This window comes from Gallinula chloropus, assembly GCF_964237585.1.
Source record: "Gallinula chloropus genome assembly, chromosome: 1".
NCBI lineage: Eukaryota > Metazoa > Chordata > Aves > Gruiformes > Rallidae > Gallinula > Gallinula chloropus.
The window spans coordinates 73,364,294-73,382,046 of NC_140085.1; the positions used below are offsets into that span (position 1 = coordinate 73,364,294).

At 41.0% G+C, this 17,753-nt stretch overlaps 1 protein-coding gene across 2 annotated transcripts in view; it reads right to left on the reverse strand.

The window, feature by feature from the left end:
* Nucleotides 1-17,753, reverse strand: part of MPPED1 (metallophosphoesterase domain containing 1) — a gene marked incomplete at both ends in the record, with an annotated part of 49,678 nt that overhangs the window by 20,220 nt on the left and 11,705 nt on the right. For both annotated transcript variants that reach the window (XM_084269081.1, XM_084269080.1), the window contains one exon: nucleotides 6,265-6,486. In XM_084269081.1, the coding sequence (XP_084125207.1) occupies nucleotides 6,265-6,486 (222 nt within the window). The remainder of the gene's footprint in view (nucleotides 1-6,264; nucleotides 6,487-17,753) is intronic.

Sequence of the window (17,753 nt, forward strand, 5' to 3'; positions counted from 1 at the left end):
GAATCAGGGTGGTCACTTTGAGGCAGAAGTTGTTATTTTCCATGAATTTTACAGGGGATAAATCCTGCACTGCTGCTGCTCTATCCAGAAGCCACACTCCCAACCTGGGAGGTTTATTATGTTAAATGAAGTCAATATTTTATTTTAATACAGTTTCATTTTAATTGATGTTCACCTCAATGACTGTAAAGATTTGTACAAGGTCTGGGAAAGTAAACATTAGATGATTCATCACTGGCAAAATGAAAGCGTGTCCCTCTCATGAAATGAATCTATAAATCTTTGCTACGTTATTTTACTGATGGAAACTGAGTTCAGTGAGGAATGAAAGAGACTATTATAGCTGTTCTTGAAAAGATGGAGGAGGAAGGCAATGAAACGGAGACCTAGAGTATGGGTGGCCTGGATTCTGTGTGGAACAAAAATAGTCTGCCTCACTTTGCCCTCTGCATGCTCTTTGAAACTACCCCAATTACACATGGAAGTTACCTGTCTTTCTATCCAAAGCACCCACAAAGGAGAGAGAGAACATTGGATGAGGAGTGTAACAAAGTCACCTACTTTGGGATGAAAAACAAACGAGACAAGATAGTAACAAATCAGAGGCTTAGATGCCTATAGCTAAACACTACTGGTCCCACTGGCCCATACAGCTTGAGTAAGGACAAACTCAGCCAGATACTGGAACAGCACAGACAGCTGCGCTGCACCAAGAAAAGGGCCAACAGGTTGGAACAAATATACAGCCCTTCCACCAAAGTGGGAGGATGATTCAGACCACAAGCCCCCTGCCAACGTTGCTTTGGGTTGAGATGGGCTGATGCTCACTGATGCAGCAACCTACAGGTTGATGTCTTCTGCACTGGAAGGAATTAAGCCATCTTCTCTGACACAGCCAGAGCTCACTAAACAGCTCCGACAATACTTGGTCACAAATGTCTTTCCAGGCTGATATTAATCTCTGGTCTCCCATTTTCCCTGACTGGGAAATGAAAGTTTCTGAAGTTCCAGATGGCCTATAATGAAAGAATGAGGGAGGAAATGAGAATACATAGATACCAGAAAAAACCTGTAACTCTGCAAAAAGAAAAATGAAGTTCTGTTTCACAAGAATAGATCCCTCCAGATATCAAAGCCAAGGAAAAATCCACTCTCTGGATAATGAGTCTGGAGGCAATCACATCCTAAAGGGCTTCTTTAAGCTATCCAGACCAGTATGTCATTTAGAATAATGAAATTGTCATGTGTTCGGCAAGAGGGCTTTGATTGTCCCTTCCTTTCCCACATTGTGGAAAATTTTAAAAAGCACTGAAAGACATAAAATGCTCTCCTGCCACCTTGCATGCCTGTTTGAAAGCAGGAGGACCAGAATTTCTCCTTCAGTTGTGTACAGCTGAATTATGGAAATTCAGTGCTTAGGAAGACGTTTTCTTTACGCCACTTGCATTTCTCCGTCTACATCAAGTAAATTGCATACTCCTATCCTGCCATTATTGCATAATAATCCACCTCTTAATAGAAAATGCCACTGGACTTCCAGCCATTTTCCACAAGATCAGAGCACACACACAGAACACCCATTCTTCTGCAGATGTGTGCCTTTTCTATAAATTTGAGGCAGTGTTGCAGTATTAGACAGTGGGGGAACAGCCAGTATCACCTTTTCCAGACAGAAGCAGCTTCTGATTATTGATCGGGGTCAACTCATTAGTCATCAGGTCTTATCATTAGTTACTGCATGCAACAGGAGAACACAAAGCCAGGTTACTTACTCGTTGAGTTGTAAAAACTCAATGGGAAAAAAAATGTAGTAGGGCAGAGTCCTTTATTGCAACATCATGCAGCAGAGAAGCAGACGTAGCAACACTCATGGTCACACATGTAAGTATGAACCTCAGAGGCATGTTCTCACGCTGGTACCAAAATATATGTGCACTTTTATAGGCATTTATTTTTACATGGCAATTCTGAGTAATGACTATGAAAGGAATAATGCATAGTTGACTCATTCAGCAAGCATGGCAGATCTTCTTCACTGAATGCAAGAGGGGTTTTGTGCAAACACAGTGTTCCTAATTTGAATTTCCATTATTATCTCACCTTCCTGACTTCCAAACCACCTCGAAGGACCTGCTGCTTGTAGGGAGTTTGAAATCACCAGTAAAGCTCCCTATTATAAGAACACCTAGCTCTAGCTCCATAGCAGGGTAACATTGCTCAAAAGGGACTTCTGGATATCTTCAGTCCAACCTACCACTCCCTACAACTCACCACCACTAGATCTGGTCAGTCACAACTGCCTAGCCAAGCCTAGAAAACACTTATGGACACATTCTCTGCCAGCTCTCTGGTGTTCCTGCTGGCTGCATTTTTACTGCTATTTTATGATTTTGTGTGTTATTGAAAAACAAATTAAACCCCTCAGAAAATGGCTTCATATTTGAGAAGGCTTAGCAGTCAAAAATACATTATATAGAATCATTATATAGAATTATTTGCGTTATTCTGTCTGCCAGTTTGACTTTTCTCATAGCAGTCCAGAATAAATTATGGCATTTCAAAGTACTTTCCAACCAGAAGCTTTCCAATTAACAATAAATGCCATTGAGGTACCAAAGTTGTATGTTGATAGCAACTATGGCTATTGTCTGCACAACATTGCTTCCAGGCCTGCAAATCTGTTCTGGCCATGTCCTGGGATGAAACTAGAGTGCATCTTCCTGTGCCTACCTCTTTAGCAAAACAAACAAAACAAAACACCATGTCAAGGCCTTACATGGGGAAAAACCCCAACAATTCCCAGCATCTGGGCTACACTAGAAGGGAGCACACTGCATTCTTACTGATGCCCTGCTCATCCCGATCTGGCAACGAAAACTATATGGTGCATTGTCAAAAGCAGCAGGCCCCCTAGGCCAAACGTAGCCACACTTAAAATTCAAGATTGTTCTGGACAAATTTAACACCATGGCATTACCAAGTTTCCCATGAAGCATCTAATGATTTTATACTCCTCTCCCATATCATCTATATTGATACTCTGTGCTCCAAGACACTGGTGGTGTAAATACCAACTCCTAAGCAGCAGCTTTTGTGCTTTGCAGCTTGCACTTCAAAATGGCTGCTCCCTGCTTGATGAGAATACTAGCATAATTAACATTTAAGGCAGTTAAATTTTCGTTAGTGAGTAGAGGCTCAATCTGGCACTTGAAATCTTGCCCTTGGAGACCAGGAGAGTTAGAGCATTGGTTTCTGAGACAAAACAGTGTCTCATTTCTTCTATGCAATTAAAAATAACCACTCAGTTTTAGATAATAATAGAGGTCAAAATACCCAAGTGCTATTGAAAATCTTTAACCACACACAAATGGTACATATTTAAAAGGCCTTAGAGACTGGCATGTTACGCAAACCAATCAAGCTTTCATGGTTTACTTTGCAACTAAAACATCTCAAGCAGAAGTGCAATCTAATTGCATACAGGCTGTATACAAAACCGCAGATGGCTACAGGTAAATAAGTTAATGCTGGTTGACATTCACTCAGACCTTACTCTGGCACTGCCAAAGTACTATGCCATTATTGATTAACCTGTTTAACAAAGGAGGGGTATCTCCAGCTTGTACTTATTTTTTACAAAGGGTGAAGTAAGGCAGAAGATATGGGCTGTATCCAGAAATGGAAAGACAGGATCTGGGGTCCTAGTCTTTTCATTTCTAGATAGATCATCTTCTCATTAGTCACATACAGACAATAAACTTAAACTGTAATTGGGAGTTCTCCAATTAAACAAATCAATTCAAAAAGGTAGATGCATATTTTCAAGGCTGGAAAAGAAAAATATTTTAGGATACTAAGCGAACAACTGCATGAAATTCAGCTTTCTTAGTGAGTTCTGGAATCTTAAAGAACTCTACATTTTGAAGTCTTAACTATGCTCATAAGTATTTCCCAAAGGACTGGCTTCGTGATGGAAAGGCAAAAAAATACTGACCATGGAAAGTTCAGCAAAGTTCTGTAGTGTTTTACAGATTACAATGCTATGACATAGAAATAAACTGAGATTTCTTTCTCAGAAAGGCTATGATAAAACCTCTTGTTTCAGAGCAAATGAAGTGCAGAAACAAAAAGAAATGCTAAAGAACAGTAGTCACGAGGTGGCACAGACTTGTACTACAGCCTTCATCTAGCAGGCAGCTAGTTTAACCCACACAACATAGCTGTTTCTCTTCCTAAGTTTTCTGACTAGTGGGCTGGCTAATGTCACTATTATTTCTGCATCTAAACTCCTAATATACTAATGAAGAGCAACTTAGTATTGCTGTTGCTCTTACCTTTGGTCGTGACATCAATTAGCATGGAAACTTCATTCAGCATTGCATCATAACAAGTGAAAAACCCTGCTCTGGCTGCAAGTGTTGCATCAACACTTTCTCCCATATGGAGTAAGCAAGGATCTTCAAAGGACCTTACAACACTCATCTTCCAGGACTGTAAGGGGGCGGGAGATGACTTAGCAAAACTGTGAAACATGTAGTGTGGAAGTTTAGATATAACCTGAAGATGCATAAAAGATGTAACACAGTCTTCTCTTCATGAAGAATAGATCGTGCCAGATATCTTAGACAACTTGTGCAGAATGACAGGATTAGCGCCCAAAGGGAATGTGGCAGATCTGATTTTACAGAAACATTATTTATGGGTTAGTGGGTGGACAAAGGTTTTCTCGACAGATTTTTACAGACCTAATCACACACAGAAAGTTCAAACAGTTTCCTTTAGCCTCTACTTAGTGCTACTTTACAGATAGCGTTCTGCATTAATTTAATTTATCTAGACTTTAATGAGACTTTTGGTACTCCACTGCCTCGAAAATTATTACTGACACTGGAAATATGGTGCCTGGTTACGAATATTGCAATGAAGATATGAAGTTGCCAGACATATTGTAAACAGAACATAATTACAGTATTTACAGTTGAACATCAAAATGGGAAGAGATGCCAAGTGGCATTTCTCTGAAGTTAATATTGGGACTGATACCATCTAATATCTTCCCTAATAATTTGGAAAACGAAGTAAACTGTACATTGATTGAATACACAGTAGACACAAGAGGAAGATGAACTACAACACAGCAGGTGGGTAGGTTGAAAAAAACCCAGAAAGATCTGGAGATCAAAGAGGGAGAGAGAGAAGGGTGTATTTAAGAGGGAAGCTATTTAATGTAGACAAATGTAGAATAATAAGCCCAGAGAAAATTAACACCCATCTCAAGTAACCAAATGGGAAAATGCCAATTTTCATTAAAAAAAAAATCCAAGAGATTTCACAGTTTATTCACACTGAAAATTCACATTGGGGTATATGCATCAGGTTTGACAACTTGTTTGCTACATTCCAGCCTGATGTGATTTTAGAAGGAAGAATAACAGATTTCCTTAAAAACCTGCCTTTTAAAATATATTTCTTCTATTTTAAATGTATACTGAATGTTGATGAAAGACCCAACTTCCAGCCCTGTTAGCAGAAACACCACAGCAGCAACGTAACATTAAGTAAGAAACACAGAAGCAGCACGTAGGAGGTCCAAGGTGGAGGTCAGGAAGCCAAAGCCCATCTGTCTCTTGACACTGTCAAGGAGTTCTGACCATTTCACTCTATGCAGTAGAGCAAAATCCATGAAGTACTAGGTTGCCTCTGATTTGTTGACTTTAGTTTAGCAGCTCAACTATACCTTGAGGAAAGCCATTACTGTGGGAAAGCATTTAAGATTCTGAGGGATTTCTTTCTTTTACAAAAAAAAAAGCCTACACAAGTACAGAAACAAGCTTGCTGCCCTAAATGACTACTGTATACACTAATGAACCTTAAATATTATCTGTGGGGTGAAAATCGTCAAAAGAATGTAGTCTTGCAGTGAAATTTACCTGTAATCATATAAACTCACTAAGTATAGAAAACACATTTTATGACACAAAAACCCCCTACATGGACTGTGTTAGAGAACTGTTCCTTGCCTGAGTTTAAAGAGCATGCTATCGTTTTCCCATCGTTATTTGCTTAACAATACCCATACTAGAAGTACATTATTTTGTCACAGGAATGATTCATTGCAAGAAAATACAAGAACTTTATCAAACCGAGTATTTACTACTCTTCCTAACACAGCAATCCAAATATAGCTGATGCATACCAAATGGCTGATATGATAGCAATCAACAGCATTTTATTTTTTTAATGTATGCTTAAAAACCTGCTTACCAAGGGGAGCCATATATTCTGAATCCCCTCACCGTCACTTCAGAGTCTTGAAGATAGATGCAGTTTGTTAGAAGAGACTGTACATTTTCATAGCTCTCTGGCTTCAGCTTAGAAACAGAGGGGAAATAGTAAAAGTCCTGCTTGATTAAGTCAGCCATGAATTCCTGGTCAAAGGTCAATTCATGATTTCCTGCTATCACGATCTTGTATTCATAGGGCAGGCTACCTAAAACAGTGAAAAACAAACAAATTACTCGTTTTATGGAAAATCTGATGAAATAAAACAGACTCATAAACTGTTTTCAATTCCTATAATACACTCACATATTTGAGACCATGGAGCATTTCCCTACTACACGTTACTGTAGTTCCTGGTGATTTCAGGTAAATGACATTACTGTCTTTTTCAGGGCATGCTCTTGATTTAGCATGCTTGGCATTAATGTGCTGAAACTACTTTCAACTCATCAACCTTAAAAACCAGTGTGCAGACTTCCCCTCTACTATTTACTTCTAGTTAATTGCCATTTGTGCTGCAAGTATCACTTACTGTGACAGTGATGATAACTCTCTGACGGAAATTAGGGTTCAAGGAAGATCGGCCGTAACGCTTCATAAATAATGTCAGCTCTCTTCTCCCAGAGCTGTGGTCTTTACCGGCGTGTACTGAGGAGGTCTTACAGACTCAGAACTCCGATCTGCTGCCCTCCTTGCCCTGACATTAAGATCAAGCCCTCAAGCGAGACAGGAATTGGGTTTAGCTGTCAAAACTCCTCATCCCACAGAGAAGTCTCGCAGTTTGCCTCTATCCCATGTTTTTTCCTGCTCCATTTTCTCAGTGATTTCCTTAGATCCATGGACTATAATTTAAAGTGACTCATGTTCAAGAATATTTTACAACCCGTATTTAGTGAAAAACCTTTCAACAACCTCCTGCGGAAGGCAAGAATATATATGCCCACACACGTGGGTTCTTCCCGAGAGCAGCACTGCAACAGAAACTTTCTCCGAATACACATTTCGTTATCAACTGGATTCTGCCCTTGAGAGCAGACATCACCTGTCTCCAAAAGCTCAACAGAAACCTCCGAAGCATATCTGAGGGAAAACAAAGACGGAAACCGTGGAAAGCTGCATTCATTAGCTCTGCTTCTGCACTGTTAATTTGCATTTGGATGAAGACAGAGCAGGAGATTGGGAGCAGAAAGAAATATTTTATTGAGCATGAGACCCACCTTGCATAGCAGCAATCCTGTCATCTTTTAATTTAAAAACAGACTGTTGACAGCACTGAAACATTCACTGATGACCCCAAGCCTAACTTAGGGGTAGGATATTTAGAGAACGTAAAACACCAGTTGAGATGCCGTGGCAAAAGTTGGCATGAGTAGGACTTAAGAATAAAATGCAACAGTATGATTCAGTTATGGAAACAGAAGACAGAGAACAGTGCTACCCCAGAGGAGAGGCTGGACTCATTATTTGTCAAATGAAAAGATCTGTGTAATTCTGAAGCATAAGTTTCAGACACTTATAGCACCTTTTTTAGGAAAATTGATTATACAGGTTTGCCCTTTGCAGACCCAACACATACGTGCCTTTAGAATACTTAGTAACAGCTACTCTTTTCAGATATTTATAATTACATACTGAATGTCAGAGATTCAACTATTTATCTGAAAGACTACTCAAGATGTCAATGTTGTCATTGTTACTTCTGAAATGCTTAGCATTTTGCAGATGAGTATTCCATCTCTACCAGTTTTCCAGGTGTGTGCACATAACAACACGCGCAAGTTAAAAATGTTACTTACATGCTACAACACGATTGCACATCTACAGGCCTTAAAGCACCCTTGGGAAAGAATACCTGGCTCCAAGCCCAGTGTCACCAGCAGAATTTTGCATTTTATGATCAGGGGTTGCTCTACACAACACCAGGCCTGCTGGCAACAGCACACGCCTCTCTCAAAGGGGGAAAAGGATCCTTGCAGAAGGGTTAGCAGGCTGACTTGAAAGGGCTCTAAACCACATTTGAAGGGGGAAAAGAATAAAACCAGGTTCTCTAGAGGTAAGCCTGAGGGCAGCATGCCAATGCTGGAAGGCTGGTGTGCTAGCAAGGTCCTTCAGCCTGCCATCTCAGTAGAGGTAGGGGATGGAGATCCAGGTGGCGGCAAAGATGCAACAGTTACTGATGGGTTAGAAACCCCACAAACACTTGGAAACAGTCATGTAGGAATTAGGGCTTCTCCCACCAAAAAAGCGGTGGGTTCAATGGCCCAACTGAAGCACATTGACACCAATGCAACCAGAAAGGGAAGAAAACAGGAGGAGCTGGAAGCCATTGTGCAGTTTGAGAACTGTGATATAGTTGCCATCATAGAAACATGGGGGGATGATCACACAACTGGCTTGCTGCAAAGGGTGGCTACAAATATTTCCGAAGGGACTGGCAAGGAATGTTTCCTTAAATCCGTTAGCAACAAATGGAGGGCTAAGGAGAGTCTCCATCTTCTACTGGATGCAGGGGGAAACACAGTGACAAAGGGTGAGGAAACAGATGAGGTCCTTAATGCCTTCTCTGCCTCATTCTTTAACAGTAAGACCATTGTTCTCCAGGTACCCAAACTCCTGAGCCAGAAGATAGGGACAAGAAGCAGAATGAAGCCCCCATAATCCATGGAGAAATGGTCAATGACCTGCTACACCACTTAGACACACACAAGTTTATGGGACAGGACCGGATCCACCCCAAGGTATGGAAGGAGCTGGTGGAAGTGATCACCAAGACACTTTCCATCATTTACTACCAGTCCTGGCTGACCAAGGAGGTCCCAGCCAACTGGAGGTTAGCAAATGTGACACCCATCTACAAGAAAGGTTGGAAAGAGGATCTGAGGAACTACAGGCCCATCAGTCTGACCTCAGTACTGGGGAAGGTTATGGAGTAGATTACCTTGACTGTCATCAAGCGGCACATACAGGACAAACAGGCGATCAGTCCCAGTCAGCATGGGTATATGAAAGGCAGGTCCTGCTTGACTATCATCTTGATCATCTCCTATGACAAGGTGACCCACTCAGTGCGTGAGGAAAAGGCTGTGGATGTTGTCTACCAGGACTTTAGTAAAGCCTTTGACACTGTTTTCCCACAGCACTCTCCTGGACAAACTGGCTTGGGAAGGCGTATTCTTTGCTGGGTAAAAGACTGTCTGGATGGCTGGGCCCAAAGAGTTGTGGTGAATGGAGGTACATCCAGTTGGTGGCTGGTCACAAGTGATGTTCCCCAGGGCTCAGTACTGGCACCAGTGCTCTTTACTATTCTTATCAAAGATCTGGATGAAGGGATCCAGTGCAACCTCAGTCAGTTTGCAGATGACATCAAGTCAGGGGAGGAGTGTTGATCTGCTGGAGGGTAGGAAGGCTTCACAGAGGGATCTGATCAGGCTGAGCCAATAGGCTGAGGCCAATTGTATGAGGTTCAACAAGGCTCAGTGGCAGGTCCTGCACTTGGGTCACAACAACCCCAAGCAGTGCTACAGGCTGGGGAAGGAGTGGCTGGAAAGCCACCCAGCAGAAAAGGACCTGGGGATGTTGGTCTACAGCCAGCTGAATTCGAGCCAGCAGAGTGGCCAGGTGGCCAAGAAGGCCAACAGAATCCTGGCTTGTGTAAAAAATGGTGTGGCCAGCAGGACTAGACATCATCCCCCTGTACTCAGCACTGGTGAGGATGCACCTTGAATACCATGTTCGGTTTTCAGCTCCTTCTTTGAGGACACTGAGGTGCTGGAACATGTCCAAAGAAGGGCAAGAAAGCTGGGGAAGGGTCTAGAGCATAAGTCTTAATGAGGAGCAGCTGAGGGAACTGCAGTTGTTTAGCCTGAAGTAACGGATGTTAAGGAGGAAAGACCTTGTCACTCTCTACAACTGCCTCAAACGAGTTTGCAGTCAGGTGGATGTTGGTGTCTTCTCCCAGGTAACAAGCCACAGGACAAGAGGAAATGGCCTCAAGTTGTGCCAGGGGAGATCTAGATTAGATATTATGAAAAAATCGCTTACTGAGAGGGTGGTCTATCACTGAACAGGCTGCCCAGGGAAGTGGTTGAGTCACCATCCCTGGAGGTATTTAAAAGATACACAGATGTGGTGCCTAGGGACATGGTTTAGTGGTGGTCTTGGCAGTACTAGGTTCATGGCTGGACCTGATGATTTTAAAGGTCTTTTCCAATTTAAAATGTTCCATGAAATAATAAAATAAGGAAATCCTGTATACTGCAATATTGTTAACAATTCCATTTCTATTCTGTTTTATAAATCTTTTCCAGCTCATCTGATCCATCCATCTAACAGCCAAGAACCTGTACAAGCTGGTTATAGTTGTTGCTTCCACTAATGTATTTATGTCATGTTGCTGTCTGTGGGTGTTACTTAGGCAAATTAGCAAATTACTCTAAATGTACAGTTACATTTATTATAGTGGCGGCCAGAAGTGCTGCTGTAGTTACAGGTCTGTCAGCTTTTCAATTAACAACTGTGTTTTTGATGAGTTTGCAGCTCTGGATTTTTTCCTTTCATTCCATCCCAGGCAGCAACTTGCTAAGCCTATTTCCCTCTCTTTGTCTCCACAAGTCCTCTTTACCCTTTATATCTTTTTTTTTTTCTCTAATGGGTATTTTTTGCTGCTTTCACATAAATTTAACAGTCTTTTGTTTAACTTTCTTCCTTAGGAGACTTTAGGTTTTTTAGTGCTTTACTTCTTAGGCATAAAGCTTTGAAACCTTGTTCATGGCTGGGCACCGCTATCATGAACTGTGTACACAGTTATAACACCAGTTGAGTATCTCCAGATGAAGATCCTCAGCTATCAGACCACAGTATTGATTATACATTTCCCATCTTCCTTGGAAAGACAGGTGATCCATACTTACCAATGCTCGCTCCAGTCCACATGCAAAAATTGACACTGAATGCTAAACATCTCTTTGCAGTAAAGCATGGTCCTTCTACCACTGAACTCAGAGGAACCAGCACCTCCTTACTGCAGCAGGGCCACAGTCCAACATAGTGCGTCAGCAGAGTCTTGAAAAATGCTGAATGTTTCAAGTGCCTTTTATAGCATTAAGCTCCACCAAACACTAGTGATATCCTATCAATATTTATCTGAAAGCTACCTTAAAGCAGCAACTCTTTCCTACTTCTGACCCACAACTTCGTATTTTTCCTTTTTATATGTTATTTAAACTGATCTGGTTTATTCCATTATGTCCTTCCAAGACAAATACAAGGTTTTCCGTCCCTAGGCACAGACTAGTGCACTGTTTGTAGCCTTGGCTTCATCCTTGGCAGGGACAAAGACCTCCCAAGAGCACGTAGCTTGTTGTATGGCTCAGTTTCTACATGTCTCCATCTCTTTAGAACAACCCATTTTCCATCTATTATTCTGTGTGCCCACAGCTTGCTGCCAGATAATTCAAACAAATCCAGATTGACCAGTTCATTCCCACACCTGCTAGTAGACACTTGTGACAAACTGGGCAGAAGAGACACCAGGCCCATTTCCTGTCCCTTGTTAAACAAACTGAGACAAGAATGTTGAATTCCCACTCTGCAGGTTTTCATGGCTTCTTACAATAACTGCATTTTGCAAAGACGGATTCCTAACAAGGACAGCAGTGGCTACACCATAACCATTGCAGTCAGCTCCTTTTTTCCTTACAAAGGCCATGAAAACAAACCTTAGTAAAGGCACTGGATAACATTTTCATTTGCTAACCTGTTTTCCTGGGGCTTTTTTCCCCCTTATTTTCCAAAATAGCCATATGCTAAACATTAAGTTACCTGGCTGCTCATCCCTGTGGGCACCAATGGTACCACTAGAGCGACCTTGCGCATATCAACGGTGACTGACTGCCCCGTGGTAACAGTGAAGGAGATGTGACTCTGATGATACTTCATCAATCATCCCAGTGAGGTGGCTCCCTGCTCAAGTGGGATTGGACACATCTCACAGTCAACACAACACCACAGGACTCTGGCTTCTATGACCTTTTTGAAGAAAAAGGACTGCTGCACAAGGATGACATTCCACTGGCAAACTGGGGCAACAGTGTCCTTGCCAACAGGTTCACTAATATAGTGGGAAGAGTTTCCAGTTTGGTGTGTTGGGAAAAGGTTGTCGTGCTGTGAAGAGAAGTGGACACATTGAGACAGTGAGGAAGCAGCTGGGGGATGAGAGGATGGTGAAGGCTCTTATATTACCCTTGTAAAAGCAGCCTCACTGGGGCTCTTCTCAGGCACAGCATGGGGTCCAACCAGGAGGAAGGCGAAGTCTGCGCACCGTAGAGAGCTGTGAAATCTCTAGAGGTTATGGAGACATAGTGGGGTAATTCACCTGATTGGAGTGCTGCAATGGATGGACATGGGCCTATCACATGTCACCTTTGACAAGGATTGGAGATGTTCCCAATGGCTTGAAAAAGGTAAATGTCCCACCCATCCTCAAGAACGGTGAGAAGGGTAATCTAGGGGACTATAGAACCATCAAGCCTCACATCAGGACTGGGAAAATTATTGGACTTCTCTCCCACAAAGTAATTTTCCAAGCACAAGAAGTTCAGGAAAGTGATTTTGAACAGCCATCATTGATTTAACACAGGTAAATCACACCTGACTAATGCAATTGCCTTCTATGAGAAGATGAGTGGCTCTGTGGATAAGGGAGAGTATTGGATGTTGTTTGCTTTGATTTTAGTCTTTGACAAAATCTCCCATAGCCTCCTTATAGCCCCAATTGGGCTATAAGGATGACAAAGTGGATCAAGTACTTCCTGGAATACTGGGCTCAAAGGGCTAGAATCAGTGGTACAAAACCCATCTGGCAGTCGGTCACTAAAGGTATCCCTCAGGTAGTGAAGTTGGGGCCAGTCCTTCCCATCAGACTGACAGACCTGCTTCCCATCTTTACTAACAACCTGGATGATTTGATGGAGTGCACTTCCAGCAAGTTTGCAGGCAATGCTAAATTCAGGGCAGGGATCTGCTGAGCCACTCTGGAGGGCATGTATGCTATTTGGAGGAACCTGCAAAGGCTGGAAAAATGGGCTTTCAGGAACTTGATCAAAATGCTAACTCCTTCACCTAGGATAGTGTTATCTTCATTCAACCAGACTCAGTATTGTGTCTTTGTGGAAAAGACAGACAACCAAATCCTGTCCTGTATTAGTAACAGTGAAACCAGCTAAACAAGGGGAGTGATCTTTCTCCTCTATCTAGCACTTGTCAGAACACATCCGCAGTGTGGTGTCCAGTTCTGGGTTTCCCAGTAAGAGAAAAATACTGACAAACTGAGGCAAACACAGCAGAGGGTTCTCAAGATTGTTAGAGAACGTGGTATCTGTGTAGACACTGAGATCTGAATCTATTCAGTCTAGAGAAGATGAAGGGAAGATCTTACTGCTGTCTGCAACTACCTGAACTCAGGATAAAGAGCAGGCAGAGCTAAGGTTCTCCTCAGAGGTGCATACAGATATGACAAGAGTCAACAGATACAAGTGGGAACATGTACAAGGCAAGAATTTTACCATGAGGATGGTCAAAAAGTAAAATAGATGCTCAGAGCAGCTGTGAAATTTCAATCCTTGGAGATACTCAGAATTCAAGTGGACAATGTTCTGAGCAGCTTGCTCTAACTAGACCTACTCCTGCAAGGAGATTGGACTCGATGCCCCCAGGGATCCCCTGCATCCTGTGTGAAGTTTCTGTTAAGTCTACACTGAAAAACCCACAAGAATTTTAAAGAGCCTGCAATGCTGAAAGAAATTAAAATCTCATTTTGTGTTGTGATTCTAATGGAACAAATCTATGGTAGGCAAAGCAATTTAACAGGACTAGAGATTATGTTCCATTAACTTTGGTATAAGTTTCTTGTACTATCCATTTAGCAGATGAGTAGGACTAAATACCTAACTGATAGCCACTTAACATTTAATGCTAGCATATGGCTTTGCTAGTGGGCAGGTAGAAAATTTGGTATTAATACAGAATCTCTATGTATACAAAGATATTAAAGAAAATTTATGGCTGTCACAGGAATTCTGCACACATACCCAAGACAAAATTCATTCCCCAGTAAAATTAAGGCAGCAAGCATGTAAGAAATAGATCTGCCCTTCAGGAGTGCCAAGAAACACATTCAAGAACATATGCTATGGGAGTCAAAGATGCATTTTCATACCAAAAAAAAAAAAAAAAAAGGAAAAGTTATGAATTTGGGGGGAAGCTACATTTTTCTCCTGATTTCGTATTTCGACTAGCCAAAACAAGACAAGTGATCTTCCCAACCAGGGGATCCCCTGTGCCTGGCACCTGAAAAAGCTCCTGCTAAAATATCCCTATAACCTGGAGACGAACTAGAACTCAGACTGGTTGTAGAAGTTTTACCTGAACAGTTTTCTGTACTAAAATTATTAAATTACCACTTGAATGGAATGGGATATATTTGGAAATTCATGTCATGATTTGGACATTACCAAGGAAACAAAATGAAGCAAAATGTCCATTTAAAGTATTATGGAGTAAATAAAAACTTAATTTCTAAGAAAAATTTTGCTTCTTTTCTAAAATAAGCTTTTTTTTTTACCTCCCACAGTGTCTAACTTGCAAGAAATTAACGTTATTTTCCTCCATAATCAACCCCTTGCCACTTCATCCCATTTGGATTTGGAATCAACAGACATGTTTGCACATCAAAATTCTGTCAGAAACACACTGGTTCCAATTCTGTCCTGGGCTTCAGGGCTTTCTCTTTCAGAGTACATCCAACTTTTGCCTTCTGCCAAATTAAAATGGAGCTCCAAGCCACCATCCACTCTGTCAGCCTCTGTCTTAAAGCATGATGAGACTTTTCCCTTGCTTTTCCTTCTTCTCTGCTACATCTTTCCTGCCTCATTTTTCCATCTCCTTTCCTTTTTTTAACCTCCCTCTGTGTACAGAAACACACCTGAGAAACATTATCTTGCACTTAATTGAGCAGTTTTAGCAAACGCTACCTTTTTCTCACAGAAGCAAAACTTGCAGAAGTACAATGCTTTACACTTGTCTCCCAATATCCCTCTGAAAATGCCCAACAGATTCAAAAGCCATTTATTATATTCAGCAGGAGTAAAGGTCTCAAAGATAATTGTCTTCCCTTGAGTTTCCTGAAAGTTTCTTAGACCAACTCCCGGTCTAAAGGAGAATCTTCAAAGGAATGAGACACCCTGGGTGTCTCACAAGACACCTAAGCACCCACAGGAGGTCTGAGACACAATCCAAGAAGTTAGGTTCTGCTCCTAGAATGACCCACCACACATAAAAATTCTGCCCTCTATCTCCTAAATCAATGTAATTTATTATTATTTCAGATTATTTTACTATCAAAAAGCCTAGAATATCATATTTAGTTTATATATAACCAGATGGTATTATCACCTTACTAACTTCTTAACTAGATACATGGAGTTTTGGCAGCTGTGGCAAGCTCTCCTCAGAAAGTTTCTTAGCCTTTGTTTGTTTAGTATAAGAATCTGATAGTAGTTCTGGTAATATAAATTGTGTGAGAGTACATATACTACTTAGCTAGTAACATCTTTGTTTATTCCTTTCATTACTGTAGATTACTAATTAAGAAAATCAACTGAACATCTAATTTTTGCATGTTTATGCACCAATTACAAAATTATTACAGCAATTCTTAACTTCTAAACTACAGTAGGTCCTTTTTATGGTGAACATAATTTTGACAGAGTAACTTGAAATGCTGTGGAACCATTACTTGAGCTACAGGCAGCGTAAAGCAAAGCACTGAACAATGCGGCTTTGTTTGCAATTTCTCTGCATCTGAGTTTGTTCAAAGTGGGATTCTGTGTGCTTTAAGGTTCATCCCATTCCATCAGCAAGTCATCTTCTCCGTAAATTAGATCAACATTGCACATGATTCAAAAGCAAATGCACGATGTTTATACTCCAGGCTCCAGGTTAGGCATCTTTATCAACCCGCTGACCTCCTCTGCAGCTTACAATTGTTATCAACTTGCAACTTCACCAAGAGAAAGGTAAACTTGTACAGGCAGATGTGCTTCACTTCTCTCCTGGTATTGTACTGAGCAGAATTTTTAGTATTCATTAAAAGCGGTGACAATCACGTAAGTGCCCACTTAATGCTTTTTCCCCCTCATTTCAACCTTTTAGAATACAGCAGTGAGTGATACAGTAAAAAGACTGCATAACTGTCTCAGATTGCTTTTTTAGCATCTCTTTGACAGTTCTGTGTTTAAACACTGGGGCTGATGTCTGGGAAATTCACATTAACATACTTTTTGTATGGTGTGTAATCTGGAATAACATTGTAAATGAACACTCCCTCCTAAATCATCTGTAACCTGCTAGCTCTAGACATTCTTGCATTGTAAAAGCCAGTAATTATATCAAACACTAAAACAGCAAACACATACAATACTGCTCACATTTTCAAAACAGGATCTCTTAAAATAAATAGATAAAGGGAAATCAAACTAAAAAATATCTGATAATAGTCCAATTTAAGCTCTTTGATACACTGTGTTTTATATGCACCCGCACACATGTATAACATTTGGACCAAATCACTTCTAAAGAAAAAGTGGCTTCCGTTTACCTTGGTTTATTTAATTACCCTGTAATTATGCAGAACCAACCCAATGCATGCCATTAGAGTAGCTGTAGTGAGTTAAACCAAAAGACTTTGTACCTTCTGTCCACTAGCCATCAGTAACAGAAGCCTGGAGAATCGTATGACTGCAAGGTTTGCCTAGATTGCACCTTCCTGTGATATGTCCTCTTGGATGATGGCAATTAATGGCTTGAGAATCCCCAATTGCGTAAACCACAGCATGTATTTTCATAAACAGTTTTCCTTTTTTACTTCCTGGAATAGTTATAGTCTTAAATAAGACTTTCTCCTCAGAAAGAAGACTTTCTGAGGAGAGAAATTTCTACAACAGCTTTTCTGCCCTTTAGAATATTACAGTTTTGGTTTCCAGCATGTATCTGGGGACAATGAAAGCAAAGGAGATAGAGAACTGTGTTAAAAAGTAACAATTAAAAACACTTTAGACTTCCTACATGAATCTCTGCACACTGATAACAGATTCCTATTCAGAACTTCAGATCCCACAAAGGTGCTTTCAGTATCTCCCAGTTGTCACCTTCTGGAAGGGAAGACTACAAAGAGCTGTGTGTCATGTCACTGTACAAGATGCACAGCACTAATAACAATGTTTAATGTTTGCATATAGTGCTTTGCAATAGGTGTTCAAAGTGCTGTACTGAGAATAATTAATCCTCCAACACATTCATCTGGTAGGTGGATCAAGCATCATTTTCACAATTTTACAAGGGGGAATGATAAAGATGCTGTCAAATCTGAAGAGGACTAACTAGAATTTGGTTGCCCGTCTTCCTCAGGCTCTTTC